The sequence below is a fragment of the Rhinatrema bivittatum genome, chromosome 15 (assembly GCF_901001135.1).
Source record: "Rhinatrema bivittatum chromosome 15, aRhiBiv1.1, whole genome shotgun sequence".
In the NCBI taxonomy this organism is placed as follows: Eukaryota; Metazoa; Chordata; class Amphibia; order Gymnophiona; family Rhinatrematidae; genus Rhinatrema; species Rhinatrema bivittatum.
The window spans coordinates 70,906,013-70,923,552 of record NC_042629.1 but is presented as its reverse complement, the minus strand read 5'-3'; the positions used below and the strand labels follow the sequence as shown (position 1 = coordinate 70,923,552).

General features: G+C 49.7%; 1 protein-coding gene across 2 annotated transcripts; it reads right to left on the bottom strand.

Moving 5' to 3' along the window:
• Positions 1 to 1,374: 1,374 nt before the first annotated feature.
• LOC115076977 (myo-inositol 2-dehydrogenase-like) lies at positions 1,375 to 17,447 on the bottom strand. 2 transcript variants are annotated; one of them, XM_029579047.1, is made up of 10 exons: positions 17,068 to 17,447; positions 11,657 to 11,833; positions 10,975 to 11,571; positions 10,227 to 10,297; positions 7,633 to 7,741; positions 6,146 to 6,276; positions 5,008 to 5,115; positions 4,406 to 4,524; positions 3,852 to 4,008; positions 1,375 to 3,103 (listed from the first exon to the last, which is right to left on the bottom strand). In XM_029579047.1, the coding sequence occupies exons 1-10, from the start codon at positions 17,310 to 17,312 to the stop codon at positions 2,955 to 2,957; spliced, it is 1,863 nt and encodes a 620-aa protein (XP_029434907.1). In that variant the 5' UTR covers positions 17,313 to 17,447; the 3' UTR covers positions 1,375 to 2,954. The 2 variants fall into 2 exon arrangements, with proteins under 2 accessions (XP_029434907.1, XP_029434908.1); XM_029579048.1 differs by lacking the exon at positions 11,657 to 11,833.
• Positions 17,448 to 17,540: the final 93 nt, after the last annotated feature.

Genomic DNA, 17,540 nt, shown 5'->3' with positions numbered 1-17,540 from the left:
GCTCATTTCCCAGTCTGTCCTTGGTGCATTCGTCAGAAATCAGTTTGAGGTTTACAGGAAGAAATGAGCACAAAAGACAAAAGCCCCCCCAGCAGCCCTGGTCCAAGAGCACATCCATAGGGAGAGAAGCCCCTCCCTAGGCCACAAGGAGAAGATCTGCTGCTGATCTCCAAGGAAAGGTGCTGGGTAGGATTTGCCATATATTGAATTGGCCAAAAGGAGGTCTTCCTTGTTCCCCCCTCCCCTAACGCAGGCTGCCATTCAGGAGTCTTACCTTCCTCCCTCCCACCCACCCACCCCCCACCTGCACCACTTCCCTCGCTCCGAAAGCGGCTCCAGCCAGCAGCAGGGATCTAGTTTTGTTTTCTGCCAGAGCTGAACTGGGATGAGTTAACAGGAAAGAGCCTGGGAAGCAGGGCTCCAGCTGAGTGTCCTAAACACCTCCCGCCCCAGCCGAGTGTCCTAAAGAAACACCTCCCGCCCCAGCCGAGTGTCCTAAAGAAACACCTCCCGCCCCAGCCGAGTGTCCTAAAGAAACACCTCCCGCCCCAGCCGAGTGTCCTAAAGAAACACCTCCCGCCCCAGCCGAGTGTCCTAAAGAAACACCTCCCGCACCAGCCGAGTGTCCTAAAGAAACACCTCCCGCACCAGCCGAGTGTCCTAAAGAAACACCTCCCGCTCCAGCCGAGTGTCCTAAAGAAACACCTCCCGCTCCAGCCGAGTGTCCTAAAAAAACACCTCCCGCACCAGCCGAGTGTCCTAAAAAAACACCTCCCGCACCAGCCGAGTGTCCTAAAGAAACACCTCCTGCTCCAGCCGAGTGTCCTAAAGAAACACCTCCCGCCCCAGCCGAGTGTGTCCTAAAGAAACACCTCCCGCTCCAGCCGAGTGTCCTAAAGAAACACCTCCCGCTCCAGCCGAGTGTCCTAAAGAAACACCTCCCGCTCCAGCCGAGTGTCCTAAAGAAACACCTCCCGCTCCAGCCGAGTGTCCTAAAGAAACACCTCCCGCACCAGCTGAGAGTCCTAAAGAAACACCTCCCGCACCAGCCAGTGTCCTAAAGAAACACCTCCCGCTCCAGGAGGGGTGGGGTGGGGGTAATACACTTAGAAAAACGATTGGAGCATTGTACAAGGGTAGATAGCAGCAGATAAAGGACCTGCTGGCCCACCTAGGGTGCCCTATCCTGCTGGTCTACACGGCCAGGAAACAGCTCAGCTGTAAAACTGTTTGCAGGATATCCTTCCTTCTCTTCCTGTCAGTCCTCTAATATTCGGGGTGAAGAAGCATACGAGATTCAATATTTAATCCAACACTCAGCCCCTCCCTCCAAAGCTTTGGAAGCTAATGCCCAAACATAGATTTTACGCTATATTATAATAAAATATTTTATATATATAATATATATATTTACACACACTATAATACATATAAAATATAATATAATAATATAAACAGGTAACACCAGGAGCCTCCTGAAAGGCAAGTTAGGAAAAACGCAGTTCTGTTTTTAAATCTCTTTTGAAACCAGCATCGGGATTCGGGCTCTAAGCCATTCTTCACACGACTCAAATACGGCTTGAACGCCGGAAACTGGACTGGAGGCTCCACACAAAACAGATGGCAGCTGAGCATCAAACTCCCCTCCCGGGTGCACCATCCTACACCCACATGACACGGGCAGGCTCGCTCTGCTGGGTTGCAGTTTCAGAGGCCTCGTTTTTTTCCCCTCCTAACGCCTCAACGCATCTGTTCCCAATTGCATTTACAAAACCTTGTTGGCAGCAAGCTCATCGACCCGAGGCACCACCATACCAGCAAGTGCTAAACTACATGCACCAGCTTCACAGAGGACACCAAAATCTGCCAGGCACAGGCCAAAACTCGGCTCCTGCCTTGCTCTGTTGATGACATTACTCTAAAAACAGCAGCTCATTAATATCCCCAGAGATGGCTGCAGTGCCCTCCGTCACACTCCCAGAGCGGGGCATGCAAAAGGAATCCACTGTGCATGAACTGCCTGGAATAAGCTCCCTCAATGAAACGAACGCACGGCTCAGGGCGGGTTTTGATGGCCAAAGTTTCAAAGGCATTTAACTTGATTTCCCGTGGGGAACCTTTCAGTTCTAACTTCTAGGTCTGGCGCAGGCAGCACATGCAGGCTGTAACCCTGAAAGCTTTCAGGCCCAAGTCTCGGCCACACGCAGGGCAGTGTGACAAGCGTAGACGACGCAGGACGACGTGGGAATCCGACTGCCGTTCTCTGCTAATTTCTCTCCATCCTTCCGGCGAACCAGTGCTACATTTCTTATCTTTCGATTTCAACCTCTGCGGCTGCAGAGAGGTTTTCCCAGATCAATCTGGGTGCGCGCGTCCGTGAAAGGCTGCAGAAGGTCCCACCCCACCCTCGTTCCTTCCACGCTCCCTCTCGAATCCTATGGGGGGGGGGGGTCCTCTGCCACGGGATAATACAAAGGAACTCGAGAAGCAGCACAGTAAGTGGTAAATGCAGGGCAGGACGCACAATCCCTCAGCTTGGGGGGGAGGGGCTATCATTGGCGTGCTATAGGAACAACATTCAGGAGAAACACTGGCTTTGAATACGCGTCCAGTGCAAACCACTACAAGCAGCTGCGGCACTCCCAGGAGGCTCCTTTGCAGATTTCCACAGATGCTAATCACTTATTAGTGACCTCTACCTGCAAGAAGCCTGGCTGACCAGGGCTCCCTCTATCCTGGCCCCACCGGCAGAGAATACCAGGAAGCCCTGAAGCAACTGAGCTCAGCCATTAAAAGAAGAAAATTAAAGATTTACAGTAAGAGTTCCACTCGCTTCTGGTAGACATGAGAAATTGTGTGGCGGGGGGGGGGGGGGGGGGGAAGAGTTTTCTCTCTGTGGGATCCGTGCTCTGCAATTTTTCCAGGGTAAGCGTCCTTCGGTGCGCACCGGCGCCTCACAGTATCTCCGTCTTGATCACCGTTACATCCACTGCCTCGTTGCGCAGGTCTACGGCGGAGCCGTTCCGCCAGGACTGCTCGGCGGCCGCGGCCACTTGGATTGCCCAGAGGAACTGTTCTTTGGTGACCGCCGGTGGCTCCTTTCCTGCACCAAAAGAGAGAGTGGGGAGTCTGGTTAATGGAGCCATTTGCTGGGCACTCTCTGCAAATCATCAACTAGCCAGGTCAAAAAGGGGCCAAAACTGATGCAATAGCTTGGTTGGCAGACCAGATTCAGTTCAATATCTGACAAGTAAAAAAAAACAAAACAAAACCCCAAAACAAAACTCTAACTGGTGATTTTGCTCTGTACCTCTTGCCTTTAGTTCAGATGACGTGCATTACTGAGTCCTGCCATCAGGTGGCACCCAAGTATTGTATCCTAGCTAGCCATATCATTCTCTCTGTTATTTTGTCCTTGCACCACGCAGAGCCATTGCCACAGGAAGAGACTCACCCAGTCCGGGTTTTACTTCACTGCATGCAGATTCTCATTTTCTTAGGTAAATCAATGGGGCAGTGCACACCACAAATCCCTGTACATAATGGAGTAAAACCAGGACTGAATGAGCCTGTTCCTTACGACATGCAGTCAGGTGGCAAACCTAGCATTATCTGTGTTTATCCAGCAGCTGGCTCCCCTCATTCCCACCGACATAGGCAATGATTTACTAAGAGAAAATGTTTCTCGGCCCAGCTGCCAATACTATCCCACATTTGCTTCCCCCTCTTCTCCTATCCAGGGAGATTGCACAGAGCAGCGCCCCCCTGTGGCCAAGGCAGCGGGACACAGCTAGACTCCCACCCGACGCTCTGGTTATCATCGTAGGTAATGTAATTCGCACGCCCCTCACCTTTGACAGTCCGTAGAAAGTGCTGAAAGAGTTCTCGGTAGGCTTCTCGATAGCGCTCAGCCTGGGTCTGGGAGAATAACGACACAGAGGTACCGTGCTCCGTGATCCCCAGGGGGTTCTGATTGTCTACCCGTAACGTTCCCTGGGAGCCGTGAACCTGAAAAGCAAGAAAAGAAGGGGGGGTGGGAGGGGTGGGAACGCCTCTGGTGAAAGTCACTGCAAGGAACAGATGCTGGGACGGTAACTGCAAGCTGCCTCTGCATTCTCGAGAGACGAGAGAGACTGGCTAGCAACCTCTCCAAGGGAATGAGCATGGACAGCTTGCAAGTTTATTTAATCGCTTTCCAGAGCCATTTACAAACAAACAAAGCCCTCTCCCTGAGGTAAGAACAGAGGAGAACGCATTGATGGCAATGTAAAAGCACACGCACACACAGGGGCGATGGCCCGCACAGTCCCAGCTGCCGTTCTCCTCCTCCTCCATAGCCCTGTGTGTAGTTCTCTACAGAGCACACCCCGACATGGCACGTTGAAAGCCCCTCCCCCCAAGGTACCTCGAGTCTCTGATCGCAGCTCTTAGTGCAGTGCTGGCTGATGTCCAGGCTAACGATGGCGCCGCTGGAAAACTTCATGCTGATCGTGACAGTATCAGCGTCCTTCAAGGAGGCCACGTCTGGAGAGAAGAAACGGAGGGAGGTGCATTATAATCCCCGGCTAATGCAGCTGCTTGAGTACGGAGAAGAGACGCGGGTAATATCTGAGTTGGAGGGGGGAAGGGTGCACGAGGAGTCTCACACACTTTCTTCACGCCTTCTTCTTCAAAAGATTGAACTGACTGCATCCTGCTAAACGTTTATCAGTCAAAACCATGAACTACTTGCCACAGGAGCCATGCAGATGAAAATAAAAAAAAACCCGGCATTTCTGGATGTAAATAATATGACGAAGAGAGACAGAATTTGCAGAAGGAGATACCATGAAGCTTATTTTGCAAGGTGGATCCAGCCATGCAATGACCTGTTTTATCCTCTCTCCTGCCTCCAGCCCCCACCATCAGCAGATCTGGCAGGTTCACAAGCTTAGTGATCAAGCGTGCACACACACACACAACACTGCAGCAACAACTTATCCGACGGCCCAAGGCTCTCAGCCTTACCTGCACAAAAAGCGTGTCCCAGCGAAAATATGGTATCAGGAGCACTTTCTCCCAGCAGCCAGCTAATAACATCAATATCGTGGACAGCAGCATTATAGAAGATTCCTCCTAAAAACAAAGAATAAGAAGTGGGCTTGAACGCTTCCAAACGGTGCAAGAATCACTGCGACCCCAAGAGCAGAAGAAAACAGAAACACGAGCTGCACGGGCCCACCCGACCTTTTTTCGGGGAACGAAGGACGCGATGCTTTTTTGAACCCGGCAGAAATCGTATGTGTCTGTTTTTAGCTGCCTGGCCAAAACGCGCTTTCTAATTCACGGAAATGCCTGTCACACGCGCTTTGTGGCTGCTCGCTGAAGAACCGAGCTCTCCAGACCCGACCCCTTTAAAAACCAGAGGTGCCCAGCGACGTCAGGGAAGCGAGCCTGCCCCGTTCAGCGCTGCTGGCGGGAGGACACTTCTCAGGCCAGGGAACTCCCAGAGGCGTCCTCCCCATGACTTGCGCTCTCGCCCACGCCTGTACCTGCCCTGTATCAGGGCTGGATATAAGCTGCTCTTCCCTTGCCCTGTGAGGTGGGCAATCTGGGCAAAAACCAAGGACGCGCCACCAACCAGGGGACGGCGAGTCTTCCGGGCAAAACGTGGCTTTTAAAGCAAACTTCTAAAACGTAGAGAGTGAAAAAGGGCAAAGCCAATTTTAGCTGCAGGGAGGGTGGGCGATCTTCAGTCGGTCAGTTTACCCAGCTCTATTTTGTCCTCTTAGAGGAGGATTGTCAAGCCACCCAATTCAAAAACAGGAAACTCCTAAAAGAATAAAACCTCCAGCGCAAATCACACTTCTTTTAAAATTCCCCTTCTGTGCACCGGTCCTGCACCTGCAGAACTGTCCTCGCACAGGGGGGGGACCCTCACACGTCATCAGGCGGAAAGATACGGCAGCTCGAGGTCAGAAAATGAACTTTAGGAGGGGCCACCGCCGGGAGGAAGCCACAGCATCCTTCACGCACACACAAAAAAATCGGCAGCTCGCCGCCACGCCCCAGCTCACGCCACCCAAAGTACGGATCTCACCGTGCCAGGGGAACCGGCTCCAGTTTCTGCGCCCCTCCCCCCCCCCCCCCCCCCCTCTCTCCTTACCTGATTTCTTTATGGAACTAAGAGAAGCCGCCGGGAACATCTTGTTGACCGTGGATATGCGATGAATTCGCCCGAGCGCCCGGCTGTCGTGCACCTTGTTATAGAGGAAGCGAACAGCGGGGTCAAAACGCCTGCATGGAGAAACAGAACACCTGCCTGTAGCGTTAGCAGAAAACGTACGCGCTCAAGACCCTCAGCGACCGCGGCGTAGTTTAACGTGCTGCTTTGCGTGCTCGAGCTGCAATTTGCCAGCACTGACCCGCCATGCAGTTTCCTTCTCACCTCAATACCGGCTCAGAGCGCGCATGAAATAGCCGACGATACAGGGTAAGGACCTGGAAGCGGGAACCTGCACAGAACCAGCCTGCTCGTGAAAGTGAGCGTGGGCACCTCCAGTCCTTGAGGGACCCCTAACCTGAGCTAGCAAGGCTCATGCACATCAACCTCATGAGGGGTATCTCGGAAACCTGACCAGTTAGGGCCCCAGAGAATCAGAGCCGACGACCCCCTGGAGTATAGGATTTGCCAAGGGGAAAATGGATTTCTTGTAGCGCCCTGTCCACAAGCGCGAGCTGCAGGTGGTTCCTCCAGTGGCAGCCTCCTTCCTCCAGAAAGCAGGGCGACCATGTCAGGGCCTGGGCTTTCAAACGGGTCGCTCTCATGCTGGGCTTCTGGAAAGTAATCTTTCCTAAATCCCATCCAGTAACCCAGAGCTAGCAGGAGAGACTCAAAGAGCATTAAAAAAAAAATTCATAAAAACTTCAGGTGACCTGCATTAACAGATATTTATGAACCAGATTGAGATGTTGCCCTCAAATCACATTACGCTCGCAAAAAAAATCCAACGGTTTTCAAACCTGAATGGAAGTAAATACAACATCAAATGCAACAATCAATGCTCTCTTTCCCTGGGCTGTGCTACTGCAAAACCCGATCTTGGGTCATGGTATAAGTGGGTGAATTTTCCTCAGTGAATGGCTTGTGAAAAGCCATCGGCAAAGCTTTAACTCAAGCCGGCTGCCTGCTGGGGTTTTTCATCCTTTGCCATGGCTTGCCACCTAGACTCAGCAAAGCCGGCCCTGCTCCCCACAAATAGAGAAATACTAAGATATGGGGATTTGCATCCTTAGTGAGAGAAAATGTAAAAAGTACAAGTTTGAGTTTGCTGCAGCCATGGACCTGTAGACTCCTTTTCTAGCCACGTTCTAAGCCTATCAAGTTACGTTATGATGGCTTTACTGAATGACGGTACACAAAACTCAACAAATAAATAAACAAACACGATGGAGATATAACAAACTATGTGATGGGCTTAACTGGCTCGTGCTAGGCTCTGCGTAAAAAGATCAAAACAATGCACATTGACTAATCCATCCTTCCTTCCTTCCACACACCCCCACTCAATACTCACACAGGTCCACAAACCTCCTCCATTTATGCTACAAGTCAGACGTGAACTCGAACAAATAAAACCATGCCAGCCTTACTTGTAGAATGCACAGACCAGCGGCTTCCCACACCTGTCGGCTTCATCAAAGCACGCCTCGGCGGTCTGCCGGTCCAGACTGGGGAGCTGCTCGCACAAAACGGCTTTCCCTGGGGAAGAACACAAGTCCCAAGCTAAATACAGTGTGCGGGAGGAGGACAAAGCCACGTTCAAACTCTCTTACATTCTGCCTCACTCACTGGTCCCCGAGCGAGGCTGAACTGAACCACTCAACACATGGGAGTCATCTGGTCACAGGGGCCACGGAGAGGTGGGCCTATTGAATCAAGATGTTGGATGAAACACTCACAGCCCTGAGCTGTTTCTATGCTCTCCCATCAGGAAGAAACACGAAGGATCTGAGGCAGACCACCCGGCCTGCCAGTTTCCCCAACAAGGCTGACTCTGCAGTATCATACGACGGGGGGGAACAGAAAGCAGCATGCTAGGGAAATTACTGCTCCCACAATTCTGGTTTGTTCTGTTTGCTTTAAACATTCCCCATTTTGAATCAAGTTTTAGTGAGTGCTGAAACGGCTCCCCACACCCCCAGAAACAGGACGAATTACAAAGGCCAGAAGTATTAGGGGAAAACAGCAGCTTGGCAGGCATCTGCTCTCGGATAAATACAAAAAAAACCAGGAATGTGTGAAATCCCAGTGCTAAGAGGTGGATCCCGTTCCTGCAGGGGGTTTCGTGTGTCTGCAGTGCGTTTCTGATCCCTTAGCTAAAGCCTTCATCAGCTACTCGATTGGTTTAGCAGTGAAAGCTGGGCACCTCCTTTGTACACAAGACCCTCCAGGACAGGGAGGAACAGGGGGGTGCGGGGCCTTTGCATGTCGGGCTGTGATACTCCCAACACTCACCAAAATCTAATCCTGTGGTAACAGCTGTTGACCTTTCTCCCTCCTCCAAAAATGCCTTATCGGGATCCTCCATCGAGGATCCACAGCCTCACCTTCTCCCCCAGCACGCTGTCCCCTTCTCTGCTTTACCCATCTTCGGGGGGAGGACAAAGGCTCCTTTGACTGCTTTACAATCCTGAGGGGGGGGGGGGGGGGAGGCCGCTGATGTGGGCAAACCCAAGACTGAACCCGGGACCCTTCCTGCCCCTTACAAAAAAGCCTGCAGGCCTTTAAACAATGCCACACACGACATGGTGGGAAAAACCCATTCCCTGTGAAGGTAAAGCCCCTTTCCAAGCTCCCTGCTATGGGAATTAGGAGAGGCAGCGGGGAAGACTCCTCATCCCTGCCAGGAGGAGCTGCAGCCACACGGCCCTCCTATGAACGGGGAGCTCCCTGCAGACACATCTCCTTCAACCGCCGAGCCATCTCCTGGGGCTAAACACTCGCAACTTTCTCTCCTGGCGCCATCCCTTCCCCCTTGCACACTTCAGTGGCAATCTGCAGCCCAAAATGGCACCTGCCAGGGCACTCCGGCCAGCTCCACCATTACCCAATTATTACTCCGGCCCCTGCTTGCAACACGGCCCGAATCGGCCTCTTTAATCCTGCCCCTCCTCGGTGCGCGATTACTGCTGCTGCCTGTGTCAGCGAGGGCTCGCTCGCTCTCTTATTTTATTTTCTTATATAAAACTTTATTCATTACACTGAAATCTACAGCAGAACAGAGAAACCGGGGCAGGGAGCGGGCAAGGGAGAGGGAGGACATGACAGAAGGAGAGGAAGAGAGATATTAATAGGGTTGAGCCCAAGGCTCCCTTACCCTACCAGCACTCTCCCTCTGTCAGGATGAGGGCTAGGACACCAGCCTTCACCTCACTCCTGTCCTATATAATCAGACATTCAACCAAGGGGGGGCGGCAAACGGGTCAGAACAACCTGTTCAATCCTGGCAGGCCAAAGTCCACAAACAAGGATGCATGTCTGTGGTGAGCTATACGAGAGAGACGTCAGCGAGTTATTGCTCTCTGTCTCCACCTGCTGGTCGGAGTGCACAACCCACTGGTGCGGACTCACTTGCCCAGATGAAGAGGAAGCAGGACTTTCACGTCAGTCTTCTGGTACCCACCAGGCTGTGCCCTCTATTACCTACTCAGGGTTTTCTTCAGTAAAGCGTTTTTCCACAGGCACAGAAAAGGAGGAAGTACTTTCTGAGCAAGGTGTGAAGCAATACCCGCTAACTAGTGCTAAAAGTAACGCTTAAGGAGCTGTAGCACTTTATGCAGACCAGGGCAAGATGTGGAAGCTCTTCAAAAGGAAATCTCAATAGAAATCCCAAGCTACTACAGAAAAGCACAGAATTAAGGGAACTTACAGGAGGCAGGAAGAGGTAGAAAGGGGACATAGTTTGGATAAAAACGCTAGAATTTTCCCTTTAACAAAGGACAATTCGCAGCTTGGCCAGGGCGGTCAATTATACACCCAAAGGGTGGCTGGAAAGATGTTCATCGGGTGCAATAACTGCAAAACATTGGAATTCAGTTAGCGTGAAAGGTGGTACCCCAAATCCACACCAAGCACAATCTTCTCACTGCAAAATCACTTTGATCTTGAGTGAAAGCAAAGAAGATTCTTATCACTGACTGGACCCTCAGCCCCAAAGGATTTTCCCAAAAAACGTCCCCCTTACCAGCTCGTAACGCATCCAGGACTATGTCAGACGCTGCCTCGGGGGGAGAACAAATGACAACTCCGGAGACCCTGCGAAGAGCGAAAAGAAAGTCTAAGGGAGGGGAAGAGGAGAAACAAATCTTCCTACGACAAAAAAACAAGAGTAAATGTTACCTTCCTGTCACAGCATCCAAGCCGCTGCTGCTTGTGTACTACTGTTTGCTGCATTTACACCACACGTAAAATCCAGAACAAGTTCTAGGCCTCTACACTGAGTCTAGAGATTTATACAAGTTTAGGCTCAGCACAGTAACCAGAGGGAAACTGGCAGAAGCTGAAAGCGTTTATACTTCCAACCAATCTTCTTAGTTTTGCCTCTAAATCTAAATCGAGGTCCCCTGTAGGCACACACAGTTCTGTGGACTCAGGCAGCCTCTCTTTATAATCCGCCTTCACCTCCCACCATTTGAATTGTCACAGCACAGGGTCCGCAGTATCATCTGTTCGATCTTGGCTACTGAACGGTAATGCCACAAACACTGGTGTACAAGGTGATTACAGGAACTAGACAGCAGGAAACAGAGAAACTTGCATTCACAAAGAGTGACAGGAAAGCAAGAAACTGCAAAATTTGGCAGGAACACCAAGGGGCTAAGTTAGCTATGCTTCCTGCTTCAGACGATCTGCCCTGTACCTTTTAATTCAGACAATTCTCATTTTACACATTTTGCTGCTCAATGCGTGCGTAAGAGGCTAACAAATCATACCGCTGATCGTTGAGCACAATGTCCGCATCCTGCTCCCGCAGAACTCGGGTGTTCACCAGGAACTTGGCACCCAGGCTGCGCTCTGCCTCGGGCAGCTGGTTCTCCACCACGTAGAGCACGTAACAGCCACTCTCCTCTGTTAAGCTCTGAATCAGGGCGCTACTGCCCTGGCCCACTCCAAAGACGGCTAAGCCAACGCGGCTTCCCAGAACCCCGCCGCCGCTGTACCGTCCCACCGCGCCCCCAGAAACCACACTGTTGGATGCCTCTGAAATAACAAGCCTTTGGTTGGTCTGTTTAGCAGGAAGCGGGGGGCTTCGGACATGGAGGCCGGAGAACGCCTGCGGGTGGCTGGTGGAGGTAGAAGGCGTTTGGTCTTCTCTGGCAGACATGGCACTGGTGGTAGAGCTGATGGCGTTGGGGTGGACGGGGAGCAGGGACTGATGGTGGTAGGAGGAAGGCGAGGGCACCATGGTGCAGCTGGTGCTGGCGCTGCTGCTGCAGTGGTTGGCGGGCAGGATATACGAAGGCTGGGAAAGCAAGGACGAAGGATCCAGCTGGATGGGAAGGCTCGTGCCCATGTCTGAACCTGTGGATCTAAAACAGAAAGGCAGAAGAATAGTAAATAAAAAGGGGGGAGGACACCATGGCCACGCCGGTGAATTCCTCTTCCGCAGCGCACCTTTCAGTGACATCACTGGAGGGAGGGGGGAATGCCCTTTGCCACTTTTGGGGGATACGGACACTGGGGGCAGGTGTGCTAAATGTGGGGAGCTGCTGGAAAGCTCTGCATCTCCCTTCAGATTTAAACTTCCATTTTGGGGGGTTTGTATCTCTCGAGGACGCTGCATTCATAGCTCTGAAATGATACAACATAAGACATGCTTTATAGCTAGGCGAGACAGAAAGAAACCAGCCTCTGGATCAGTACTCAGCACAGAATCCCAAGGCACTTTTGTTCTTCGCTTATCTTTTACTTCTGTTCCAAACAGCAAAGTTTAAAACCATTCATGGCAGTGGTTTATTAAAATGGACAACTGCATGGCACAGATTTGGTTGTTCAATCTATGTTTCACTTAACATGTTGTTGTTTGTTTTTTTTATTATTAACGTTGTCTGGTTTCTCACGATTACGTTTTATGTTTGCTTGTTTTTTTTATTATTAACGTTGTCTGGTTTCTTTAATCACAATTACGTTTTATGTTTGCTTGTTTTTTTTATTATTAACGTTGTCTGATTTCTTTAATCACGATTACGTTTTATGTTTGCTTGTTTTTTTATTATTAACGTTGTCTGGTTTCTCACGATTACGTTTTATGTTTGCTTGTGACAGAAGATCGGGCAGCTAATACATTTAAATGAACAAATGCGCTTTCACTAAACCTTCTCCCCAACTTTCAGCTACCCCCCCCCAGGGGGTTAGGTGGGGGGAGTAGAAACTGTATATAATCCACCAAAACTGGCACAAGAATTAGGGAGTATTTCCTTCCGGAACGAGCAGGGTGAATGGAGGGCCACAGGAAACAATGGGACCAGTTACTGAAGTGAAATTGTTGCTATAAGTCCATAATACCACATTTCTGCTGGAAAGACTTGGCACGAGGTCACGTACGGTTCTTTTAGAACTGACCCACGTGGGAAGGAATCTTAACCCCTCTTTCCTCAGTGACTTGTAATCACTGCTCACCGGTCAGCGTTCCCATACATGCAAAATGCACAAAGGCCTTTGCTGCGCAGGCCCCCAGAGAAGATATTTTGTGTTGCTGGAGCTCTCAGCCCTCTCGTGTGTCCCGGGCAGAAATATGCCAGTGTCACTATTTCCCGGCACACGTCTGAATAACAGAGAGCGCGGAGCAGCATACAGCATGCGTGCCACTGTGTGCATGACAGGAAAGGAGAATCCTCCTCCTTACAGAAAACTCTGTGCTTTATTGGGTCCTTTCGGAAACTCGCCAGGATGCGATAACTCTTACTGGACCAACATACAAAGAAAATGATTTTGAGACCACACAGGTCCCATTCTTTAGATGGGACTGGAAGAATGAGCGACCTTGGAACGGAAGTATTTATTTTATTTAATAAGATTTATAGCCCATGCCCTCTAGCAGGTCAGGGTGGGGGAACAGAAAAACATGCATAATAAAAGTACTTAAAACCAAAAGAAATGAAAATTCACCAACAATTCATGAACAAAAGCCACACAGCTAATAGGAGCCCTGGTGCTGCAGATGGAAATGGAGGGGAGAAAGTAACACTCCAATGCTTTTATTTAAAAAAAAACAAACATCTGACAATCTATTTTACCTCCTAAAAAAAATAATAAAGCAACATTTATAAAAACAAGCAGCTCTGGGTCAGATCCATGGTTCCTCAGTCCAGCATCCTGTTTCCAACGGAGGGGGAATCAGAAGAGGTGACAATCCCCACAGGTACATGGCTAATCATTAATGGACTTGCCCTCCAGAAACTTGTCCAAACCTTTTTTAAGCCCATCTATATTAACAACCTCGGACTGCATACCCTGGCAACAAATTCCAGAGCTTAATTGTGCGTTGAGTGAAAAAAAACGCTTCATTAAACTGGTTTGAAATCTGCTGCCAGTTAGTTTGAAGGTGTCCCCAAGTCCTAGTACTATCTAAGAAGGTAAATAACCACTATTAACTTTTTCCACACCACTCCTGATTTTATAAACCAATCACACATATCCCCATCAAGCTGTCTCTTCTCTAAGCTGAAGAGCTGCTTACTCTTTTTTTTTCAGAAAGGACCCGTTCTATGCCCTTCTCTGTATCTTTCCTATTGCTGCTATATCTTTGTTGAGATGGGGCAACCATAGCTGCATGTAATACTCAAAGTGTGACTGCACCACAGACCTATACAGAGGCATTTTGAGATTCTCAGTTTTATTGTCTATTCCTTTACGAATAATTCCTAACATACTATTTGCTTTTTCGATCGCCACCACCCACTGAGATAAGGATTGCAACATATTGTCCACAAGGATTCCAAGATCCTTCTCCTGAGTGGTGACTCAAAAATGTACAGCCCAGCATTGTGTACATGTATTTAGGGTGCTCCATTTATAAAACATGGAAAGAGAACAGGATATCACATTAGGACCACAAGGCCCCAAGGCTGACCTCAGAAGATTACCATGCAGGGAAAGCAGTGATGCAGTAAGGATAAGGTTGGACTCAGAGATCACATTTCAGCCTATGTAGCTATGGTATAAAAGCATTACAATGTGGCATGTTTTTCATGTGTTTGCTTGATTGAAATCAGCTCACACGTCATTCTGTAGTAAACCCCCCCCCCTCCCCCCAGCCCCAAAATTCCCAATCTAATTTCACTCACAGAAAGTATAGCCGTACCTATGGCTATGCAATAATATTCCGGCTGGGGTGTGAGATGAGACAAACTGGCTCACTACTGAATATTCACTAAAACACAAAAATGATATTCTTACCAGAACAGGTCAGATTTTGCAGGAGTAGGATTCTTTAAAGGTCACTTTGGGAGCATATTCAGTAAGGGGCATGTGGACAAGTTATCTGGATAAAGTTAGCTAGATGACCTGTCCCGGATGTTCAGCACGATAAACGTCCCACTGAATATATTCGCTTAAAGTTATTCGGTTACATGTAGCCAGATAACTAAAAAAAACCTAACAGGTTACGAAGGAATATAACAGGTTGGATTTTTTTTTTTTTTAGTTATCCAGCTTTATGTGGCCAAATAACGTGCTATTTAACCAGATATCTTCAAAAGATATCCAGTTAAGTAGCTCTGTTTACAGCCACAAAAAAAAAAAAAAAAAAAAAAGATGCAAAAATGGGCCTGTGGCCTAATCCCCTCCTCTCCCACTCAAAATATCATACAAGGCCATGACCCCCTCCCCCCAAACTTTGACTATCCTGTTCCAGGACCGCAGGTAAGGCCCCCAACCCCCTTTTCCAGTTCTGTAGCAATATTTCAAACCACGATGCCCACCCCCTGTCCCCATGATACATAATCATCCCTGGCCAATGAAAAGAAGGTCATCAAAGTTCAAACAATGCCCATAAAATTCAAGATTTTATTGTATTCAAGGCGAGCAAAAAAGTTCAGATTATCAGCATCAAGCCTAATATTCATAATCAATGATTTCACGGTCCCCCAACATGGGCCGTGGTTCGACAAGACTGCATCAGGAGGGAGCCACAGGTGATAGGGTGCTCATCTAAAATATGAGAAATATTATGCTCTGAACACTGGATCCCCACACAAAAGATTTCTAAAAGAGGCTATTGGATAATGGCTTGGTGCAGAAAAGTGTTTTTCTTAGTAGTTTTATTGGGGATTTAGAAATCTTTTGCTTGGGGATTCAGTATTCAGACCACAATATTTCTCATATTTTAGATGAATATCCTTTCGCCTATTATCATTTTTACACACAATAACCCCTGCCAGAGGCGAGGTACACACTAACCAGCTCCAGTGCTCCAGCACTGCTCTGACAGAAGTAGTGCAGGAAGTTCATGCTTCCAGGGAGGATTCTGTAGAACAAACACTGGAGTGCCATGCTCCCGGCAGAGATCATTATTTATTGGGGGGGCAAGCCCGGGACTGGCACTGCAGGTGGGTGGGAGGGGAGAAATATCATGATTTAAAATAGTTACAGAACCAGGAAAGGGGTCAGAGGAGGCGGGCCCCTGACCTGCAGACCCAGAAAAGGGTCTTATACGACATTTTGAGTGGGAGACAGGGGATCAGGCCACCGGCTTATTTACATCTATTTTTGGGGCTCAACACAAAAGCTACTTAACCAGATATCTTTTGAAGATAGCCAGTAAGGTAGAAAATTATGTGACCACAAAAGGCCGGATAACTTTAGACGTACTCTTAAGCAACACTAAAATTATCCAGCAAACTTGGGGCCAGATTCATTAAGGCTTTGCTCCCATTTTATATTTATGGGAAAAACACTTAGTGAATCAGGTATGTCAGTTATAGTTAAAAATCAGCTATGTTAGCCCTCCTCGAAATGCCTCTTTTTATCCAGCTAGATGTTAGCTGGATGATGATTTATTTGGCTAAAATCTAGCTAGATAAGTGGCTCAATGTTAAAAAAAACAACTTGCCATTTAGATGGATAAATTGTAGTTATCTAAAAGGCTTTGAATAATTAAAAGAAGATACCAGCTTACAAATGCACCACCACCATATCAGGTCTTTTAAAAAGCCTGGGGCAACATTTACTGCTGTCCTGGCAGCATCTATATAGGGCAACCAATAATTATGCCTGCAAATTATTTCCACTTATTGGAAGTATTTATATTTTGCTACTTTGTCCTTTCCAAGAGTTCACACAGACCAATTGGCAGCAAAATATTTGTGAAAGATCAATGTGTGTTTTGGGTGTGTTGTGATGGAGGCTTGTTTCTGCAATGTCAATATGTTGGTCAGGTTTGTCATGCAAAACACTATCAGAGAAATACTCACAGGAAGGTGGAGAGAGAAAAACAAATCAGATACCCACAGAAGAATGGGGGCCTCCTGAAATGGCTAGAAGGGGGTGGCCTTGCCAGGAGCTGGATACTGACAGGAGAAAAGGGGGGGGGGGGGGGGATCAGGATCCTGTCAATACGGGATTTTATACTCAAGAGGTAGGGGAAGGGGGTTCCTGACCCCGTGACACTGGATATTCACAGGAGGAGGAGCAAGAGGAGGGTCAGGGTCCTGTCCCGAAGGGATTTAACACTCAAAGGGGGGGGGGGGGGGGAGAGAAAGATTAGTGATTCCTAACCCCTGTGATACTGGATACCCGGCGGAAGAGGAGAGTCAGGGGCCTGCACCCACAGGATTTAATACTCGGAGGTGGAGGGCAGGGGGACTTGTCTCAGTGGCATCCGATACTCAAAGGAGGGATCCCGGGGGGTGCAGAGTCCTGTCCCCAGAGGATTTAACACTCGAAGGAGGAGAGAATGGATGTTCCTAACCCCGTGATACCCGGCGGAAGAGGAGAGTCAGGGGCCTGCCCCCACAGGATTTAATGCTCGGGGGAGGGTAATGGGGGATACTGGGCTTCCTGCCCCGCTAGCATGCGATACTCACAGGAGGAGAGGGGTCCTGCCCCCGTGGGATTTGATCAGCCTCCGGTTCCGGTAGTGGCGGCCCGAGGCCAGGTGCTCCAGGATGCGGTCCCGCCTCACTCGCATGGGCAGCTCGCAGGACTTGCAGTACAGGGTCTCCACCACCGACGTCTCCCCGGACTCCTTGTGCTCGATCAGGTGCCGCTTGACGGCCAGGTCCGTGAACTCGGCCGCGTAGTCGTGGAGCGTCTTCTTCTTCCTGCCCATGGTGCCGGGAGAGACGGGGGGAGCCTGCGCTCGGCCCTCCGGCCTCTAGTTACCCTTTATACCGCGCCGCGCCCCCTCCTTCCCTGGCGAACGCCTCCCCGACCACTTCCCCCCGGGCGCAGGGCATTTACTGCCCCTCGCCACCCACCCCCACGCCCCGGGACGCGGTCTCGCGCCTCTCCTGGCTCGCTCCAGCCGCGGGCGCCTCTTCGGGACTTCCAGGCAACC